Consider the following 8,352-nt stretch of genomic DNA (forward strand, 5'->3'; position numbering starts at 1 on the left):
TACAGTAGCCTCGGTCATGGATTCTTTATGAAAGAGGTCTATATCTCTGGCTCCATCTGGTGTATATGCAGGAACATACACACTGCCAAACTACCAAATCTAAAATATATAATTTAAATATGTTAAAAATATTTTTTATGGAACAGCATGGCGTAAATATCACGTATTGTTAACGCTTCTCTGCACAAAAGCTACTCAACTCGTTCCTGTTGTCGCGACTAGGTCATGGTGCTAATAACAAGGTGTGTCCTGTTTTAAAACATTTCAAAAGTTCAAGGTCGGGTGTGACAACAAGTTCAACCACTTTGCCGGGACAGAGCGAGTAAGGATGTCCAACATGTGGAGGGCTTTGACCGGGCTTTGACCTTTATTGAGCAACACTTTAGTGTTTCTCGATTTCAATGCTCTGTTCCACGACGGGGTTAGTTAAACTGCTTAAGTGAGCGCTCCCAGGGCGAAAAATACTAACTCCGCCTGCCGGCTGACGCGGTGACTCAAAACGAGCATTAAAACTCGGTCGCCCTGATTTGCGAACTTACGCAAGCACGCACGCAGGCACGTAGAGTAAAGCTGGCGTCAACAGGAAGAGTGGCGGTTCAGCTTTCAAAATAAAAGAGACTTTTGATAATGAAGACGTTTGTGCCCCGAACCGGGTCAGGGTGGAAATGTTGGATTTTAAATCTCTCTAGAGCTCTTATTAAGCAGATTTTAGATTCAACCTCTGTAATCCCAGAAAAATCCCAACATGCTGAAAGGATTAATTAAACTAGTGACGCCTCGAAACGTCACTAATAAATCCTTTCAGCGGGAGGTAGTTGGTGTGCAGATATATCCATTTCAACCAATAATTATGTTTTATATCCCGCTCCCGTCCGAGTGGACTGGGATGTGCTTGTCTTTTTCAAAGATTTTTAATTAACGTTATATTCTGACATTATTTTCATTGCCAGGAATAACTACACGTCTGTCACGTTTGCTGATTGACCAAACGTGTGCGGTGTGATTGCAGCCCGAAACCATTTGTGTGCTGCTTAGTAGCTTATTATCACAAGACAATCAATCAGCTAATTGACCCGGGATCTCAGAAAACGAGCCGGTTGCCATAGGTTCAAGTTAGACGTTACGCAACGTGACATTGACAGAGTGAGATCCAGCAGATAAAACAAGCTAGCTTAGCTAGTAGCTAGCTCGGTGGGCTGAATCAAACAACTTCAGGTGTCTCGCCGGTGAGAAGGAAAGAGCTCGGCCGAAGAGGACTGTGTAACTCAAGGTGTCTGTGTGTTTGATAGTTTCTCAGCTCCTTTTTCGACTTCTTGTCTACTTCAAATGGCTTTGGTAACCGCGCTGAGGAGACTGGCTCCCTGTAGCATAAGAGAGTACTCCAGGAGGACGGCGGCAGTAACTTCGGGTGCCTGGCTGACGGGTCGCAGGAGTTTGACCGCCGGCACACAGTCTCTGAGGTGGGTGACTTTACTGAGAGCAAATACGCTTAACCCGGGGTCTCTGTCTTGTATGGACAGAGCCTCACGCCAAACTCCATTCAGAAAACACGAAGTTAAACATGACCTTTCTTGTCACTATCGGTGCACGTCTGCCAGAGTTCAGCAGGTAGAACATGGTGAAGACCGTTTAACGCCCATTATCCTTTCTTTTGCTGGGGTGAGTTATTTATTTTTCCTTATGCGACACATGAGTTGGAAACTTCTGGCAGAACTCACTCGTTAAGCCTTGAGGTTTAACTGAAACAAACTGCTGCTTGGTTTGCCCTGTAGTTACACTTGGAAAATTACCTAACACCGGGTTGAGGTTAGATTAATATTTGATATTGGTAGGTTTTCAGAGGGCTGTTGCCTTCAATAGCTCAGTGTCAAAACATCTGTCTCCCAGTTTTAGGATATGCCAGAGAGCTCATTTATGCAGATGATTCATAGTTTACAAAAATAATGATGCAGTTGAGAAATTTGACTAACACGTCTAACAGGTAGGCTTGGGTAACGTTAGGGGAGCGTCGTAAAAGTGCAATATGACCCATCTCAATCTTTAATAACCTTTTTTTTGTTTTTGAGTATAGACTGCTCAAACCATTATCAATATAGAGTGACCACCCTTAAACATTTCATAGTTCATGTTCACAATCATGATTATCTTTGACCTATTTCCTTAACTGGACACATTGCAATGTTGTGATTTCAAAAGTTTGCTCCTTTTTCTGACATCAAATAATCTAAAACTTTGTATAACTTTCACAGCTATTATGTTGTGGGGGGGAAAGGTGCTTTAAGAAGTCACTCATCATGTTGCCTTAATGTACATTTCGAGGTTGTAATTTCAATAGCTGCACTAGACAGAGGTGAGTTGATGCCAGCATATCCAGAAATGAGCAAATTACTGAAAATACAACCTTAAAGTTGAAAAAAATGCGTAACTCATAATGTTCACAAACTAAACAGCTGTGAAAGTTGTGGGATGATGTCCAAGACGTGGTTCGATGTCGGTATATTCACAAATGAGCAAGTTATTGAAATGTCCACCTTGCAATGTGCATAGTTGACCCTTCGCTCGGCCACGCCCCGAATACAAAGCTGACCAATCACAGCGCAGTGTAGGACTCGCTATAAACTGAGCTCGGACACTTTCGTGGATGCGCTACATTGATGCAAAGGAGTCGTTTTCTTTGTTTTTATTTATTTTTTTACCCGCTGCCCCACTGTTCCTGGGGCACTTGTAATCATTACAGTCGCTACCCAGAGAGGTTGATAGGAGAAGTGCGATTTATTCTCTTTCCAAAACCTAATGTAAAATAAATCAGGGGGGGCTTAATGAAGGGTCAATTAAGGAAATGGGTAAATGGATTTTTATGGGGGGGTTAACTCAAAGGTGTGAAATGTTTAAGGGCTGTCACTTTGATAAATGCCGTGGTTTAAGATTTATGTTATTAAAGATTGAAATGGGTCTTATTGTAATTTTAGGACAGTCCCCTATGTACATGGACAGACATTCAGCTCTTTGCACTTTAAACTGCATCATCCTTTTTGGTGATTTATTAAATTTTTTTTTGAGTTGATCAAAACTGAATCGTCTGCCTAAATGATCTCTCTCTCCTATCCCAAAACGAGATATCGGCTTTGACACAGAGCTATTGAAGGTAACAGCGGGAAAACTGACAAATGTCAAATATTAAAACTAACTTAAAGCAGTCAGCGTGGCTGCTTGAAAGTTGTAATGTGTGTTGCACCATTTAAAATGTCACGTTTGTGAATGGAGTTTGGGGTGATATGCTTTCCCCAAATAAAGTATTTAGTGTTTTAAAACATGATCAAAATTACTCGCAGCATGATATGGTAAATTGAAACATACTGATTAGATGTGGATTTAGTTTTTAATGAAAATCTGGCCATCTCAATGTGTGAAAACTATTGTGCCACAAAAAACCTCAACAGAGTGGCAGTTATCCTCTTAGAAAAGGCAGATTGAACCTTAAAGGAGGGTAAGTCTTCACATGTCCACAAGGCTCGTGTGATCCACCTTTCTGCTGGGGTACAAGGCTTTGACCAAGGCTAGGCTACCCAGGGCCAAATAACTTGATGAAGTGCCAACTCTCCCAGACTGAAGGTTTTGCTTCCCAGGCTGGCCTTAAACTGGTTGACACCGTTTGTGTGTGCTCACATCAGGCAGGCACGGCTGGCCCAGACCCCCCCAACCAAGCTGTCATTTTCTGGAGTCCACTTGGGCGATCAAAGTTTCATGCAGTTATTACCAAGTCTGCCTAAAAATGTCATGTAGCACAGGAAAGTGGAGGAAGCAGAGTTTAAAAGCAGATTACTCAGGGTTCATATTGGTCCTGAGATTTCCAGAAGGTCGTTGAGTTTAACGTGTTTGTCCGGGGGAAGTCTGTGAATTGACTGTGTTGTGCGTTCATATGCTGTTAAACAGGCAGTAGTAACACAGCTTTGTGTAAGAGCTAGACCTCTGAAGTTCAGTGGCGGTGCAGTTAAGGCAGCCTGTCCTGTGTATGCAGTTAAAAAATAACTGTAACACCAGCTCAACAAAGTTTTTGCTGACACATTGGAGAAAAATTGACTATTTTGTTGCCTTTGAATAGCTACAGAGGGGGATAAAAGTACTCGCAGTTCCTTCTTTCTGGCTCTGTGCTACAATTTATATTGTCTTGTACTCTGGATTTTTTTTTTTTTTTTTTTTTTGTGCACAGCCGCAAAGGAGTTTCTTGTAAATTCACAAATATTCCAATGTTCATAGCACAGACTCAAATCCCTTGTTAAAACCTAAACTTGCCCTGCCTGTGGTTGTAGTATGAAGCTGGAAAAGTTGGCGTCTTAACTTGATACCCCACTAAACATTCACGGGCAGTTGATTAGTGACGTGACTAGCAAGGCTAAGCAGATAAAAAATGTTTATCCTCGCCCCGAATTACCCGGAACAGAAACATTCATTGACTGGATACAGTCAGGTTTTGTCAACTTCAGCACAATGGACGAATGAGTCTCGTACTGCAGCTAAAAATCATGTCATACACACTGTGAATTCTTAATTATTTTATATAGTGACAGCTAAACAGAGGTTTATCATATTTTTGGGCGCATTTTCTATGCAAGAGACTGTTTTGTTGATGCTGTGTGAGGGGTAGTGAACTACTCGGATAAACCTGTGGTTTTCCTGATGTGTTTGGAGGCACCGTTGATTTTTATATTGGTTTGACTAATCTGATAATTTGTGTTAACGCTGGGCTGGAAATTGGCTTACCTTTAAACCTTTTTTATTTGAGAGCTGGAGAACAGAAGTCTGTTTATGCTGAAAATATATAAGACCGTCATAAGAAATGACACTGCACAAAGGGCTCAACCATAGAAAGCAACTCCTGCTACGTATTAATGTCATTGTGTTGTAGCGAGCATCATCATGCTTATTCTTCTTGAGGTACTCGAGTGTAGACGAAGTAGGATCAGTTTATATTTTTGTTTTACGGGTTTTCCAAATGTTTGTCGAGCTCATTTACCCTATATAGGCAGAACCACTTCTTTTTGTTCTTTTTTTCTCTTAAACATTTACCATAGTGGTGGATTGTACGTAACACTTCAAGTTTCCTGCATGTGGTTATTTTTGATTTGTAGTTTTTGCATGAAAAATGAGTTGAATGATTGATCATTAATTGGTATCAGCTAATAGCGGCAGCTCTAGATTTGTATTAGCTCTTATTGTCTATGAAGATTCTCAGTCATCCAGGTCATAGTTATCCAACGAAGGTTAAAATCAAGGGCAACTGGACTTGGTTGAAGATACTGGAAGACGTTTCGTCCCTCATCCGAAGGACTTCTTCAGTTCTGACTGACTGGCAGGGAAACTCAGCTATTTAACCTCAGTGGGGTCGTTATCCCGGGTCATCGATACCGCTGGTTCGTTAGTGTTCCTTGTTGCTGTGACGACAGTCAGGTCAAGACTCTGCAGTCTACTTACATTTGAAGGACAGAGGACACTCATTTGAGGACCACCAGGTGCACATTTTAGACAGAGAAGATGGATGGTTTGAAAGAGGTGTCAAGGAAGCATCTACACCAGGGTTGAGAAGCCGTCATTGAACAGGGGAGGGGGTCTACGCCACCACTTATCCCCCACTTACAATGCTGTCCTTTCATCACTTCCCAGGAAACTCAACAAACCTAACCTATTGGCCTCAGGTGAAGTTACCAACGATGGTCGTTCAGTCTTGGCCACAGGTAGTCTTAACGACGGTAACGACTGTCGTCACAGCAACAATCCTGTTCCAATATCCAATATCCTGGAGATGAATTAAACTGACTAGTGTGATAAGGGAGTAAACTGTGCTTGTATGGATAAACAAGACCGTAATGATTGTGTATATAATTTATCTTGTTCTGAGTGTCCTACATTAATGGTTGGAGGACATCACTACAAGTGGACCAAGTGTTCAGAAATCAGAGGGCAGCAAGATGTCGGTCAGAGCTGTAAGGAGCCTAGCAAGAGTCGTTTGAGGTTACAAAAGAGCAATTTGTGTGCAATTGAACAAAAATATCCTTCTTTCTTATCTAGTTCCTATCTTACCATATAAATGCGTAAAAATAAGAAGAAATAATTGGTAAACTAATGCTGTTGTGTGTGTGTGTGTGTGTGTGTGTGTGTCAGGTCAGACCATAAGGTGACAATCCACTTCATCAACAGAGACGGGGAGAAGATCACGGCGAAGGGGTCACCCGGAGACTCTCTGCTAGATGTGGTCATTAATGAAGACCTCGACTTTGATGGCTTCGGTACGTAGCGCGTACACACCAATGGGTGTGGGGTTGTATCATAGACTGAGTTGTAAAGGTTTGGATTGGTGTAATCGGCAGCCTCTTTCCCTTCATCACTCATTTTTAATACCGTTTCACTGGCATGCCTCGACCTGCTGTCTTACAAGGAGACGTGCAGCAACGCCGCCCCTCTGCTGAATCTCATCCTTCAGATAAAGTTCTAAAAGTGTGTGTTTGTGTTTTGGCTTCAGGAGCATGTGAGGGAACATTGGCGTGCTCCACATGCCATCTGATCTTTGACGAGGAAGTCTACAAGAATCTGGGGCCAGTCACAGACGAGGAGATGGACATGTTAGACTTGGCCTACGGCTTGACTGACACGTAAGGACATGAACACACAAGCAGGCTCTATTGTCCAATTTGTACGGAGGTCCCAACCTGCCTTTTTAAATATAACATGTAATATTTGTAGCAGGGCTGAACAATTAATTGAAATGGCTATATGGCTAACAAATATTGCAGGACAGGCAATATTTGTTAAAGGTGATATGTGTCAAAATATAAAACATTTCTCAGTGGCAGCATGTTATTCAGATGCAACTGTTTTTAACAGTATATTAACCTTATCAGGCTTTGGTTACATAGATGCTTGTTACTTACATTATTCATCTTTCAGTTGTATTTTCTACATAATGTGCTGATTTAAAAAAGAGCAGTGTCAGCTGAATCCTTTAAAAAAAAAAAAGTGGTGTCACACCGGCAGACCTTTTTAAAACGATGAAATTAGAATATCGTGGAAGAGATCAACAACTCAGGAAAGCCTTGCAGGTTTTTTTTTGAGTGAAATAGCTTACAAGAGCTCTTAAGTCGACATTTTTGAATTATAAATTTTTCTAAAACATTTTGATTTCCATGAGGTATAAGCCATAATCAAGATTAAAACAAAAGAAAAGGCTTGCAATATTTCACTTTGTAATGGATCAAGAATATACATTTTATTTTTAATTAAATTACTGTAGAAAATGTGTAAAAGTCTTCCACAAAATTATAATTCTTTGAGATGTACGTGTATGTATGTATGTATGCTGCAGGTGCTCAGTTCAAGTTCACCATATTTAAAAAATGGCCTATCACTACTATATAGAGGTGATTAAAGGACATAAATAAATTAAATGTCTGTTCCTGAAAACATGCTGACCACTAAGATAAAGACTTAATTCGCCACACAGATCTCGTCTGGGTTGTCAGATCTGCCTGACGAAGTCTATGGAGGGCATGACGGCCAGGGTTCCAGACAGCGTAGCGGACATCCGACAGAGCAAAGATGGCTCTTCTTAACCGGGGACCTGTGGATGCAGACAGTGTGGGGTTGTGTGAACAGGGACAACGGTGGGTATAAATCTGTCGGTACTGTTGCCGCAATATTGTTTCAGCAAAACAAAACTTTTAAGTCACAGACATGTCAAGCCAGCTCTCAATTACCAGGACAGAAGAATACAGGACTTGGACTTTTTATTTTTTTTAATAGAAAGTAAATCATATACATCATATCTCTGCCTGTTAATCTGCCCTGAATTTAAGGTTTGTCCATTTTAATCACTGTCAGAAAAATGTTTATTTGTCCTTTTATGGATCACTTTAAAGCAACCAGCAAGATTTCGGCTCAGACCACACATTAACGCTCAGACTGTACACCTCCAGTTCGTGGCTGTACCTTCGACTATCCTAAAGTATCTTGTAACTATGACTAAATTTCCACACGTTCATTTAATTTTTGAAATGTCTTCTCTTTGTGTGTAAATTCATTCACTGAAATAGGGGAAGGAAAAGGTGCACAGCTGACTGCAGCCTGTGACTGAAATGTTTGTGAACAGTTCTCGACGCCTTACGAGATTGGGCTGATGCTGACCCCTCCCCCATTATTTTATTCTACACATGTATACCCTATTATTGGTTTGATCAAATCCTTCATGTAACCATATAATTCCATCATGTGATTGTACATAGCTAGAACACACTCATAACTGTGTATAGAGAGAAACATAATGTAATAAAAAAACACCTTTCTAATGGCGTGTTGAACTGT

The 8,352-nt window shown here is 41.0% G+C and overlaps 1 protein-coding gene across 2 annotated transcripts; it reads left to right on the plus strand.

Moving 5' to 3' along the window:
• The first annotated feature begins 976 nt into the window (after positions 1-976).
• On the plus strand, positions 977-8,336 carry fdx1 (ferredoxin 1). Of its 2 annotated transcripts, XR_005444263.1 has the most exons (5): positions 977-1,460; positions 6,160-6,284; positions 6,518-6,647; positions 7,496-7,655; positions 8,085-8,336. XR_005444263.1 is itself a non-coding variant. In XM_038717666.1 (4 exons), exons 1-4 carry the CDS (start codon positions 1,327-1,329, stop codon positions 7,602-7,604), a joined length of 498 nt encoding a protein of 165 aa, XP_038573594.1. In that variant the 5' UTR covers positions 977-1,326; the 3' UTR covers positions 7,605-8,336. The 2 variants fall into 2 exon arrangements, 1 of the variants encoding a protein (XP_038573594.1); XM_038717666.1 differs by having other exon boundaries at positions 7,496-8,336.
• Positions 8,337-8,352: the final 16 nt, after the last annotated feature.

The sequence above is a fragment of the Micropterus salmoides genome, unplaced genomic scaffold (assembly GCF_014851395.1).
Source record: "Micropterus salmoides isolate LMB-PRFRI ecotype aquatic unplaced genomic scaffold, ASM1485139v1 Ms_hic_scaffold_1, whole genome shotgun sequence".
Classification (NCBI taxonomy): Eukaryota; Metazoa; Chordata; class Actinopteri; order Centrarchiformes; family Centrarchidae; genus Micropterus; species Micropterus salmoides.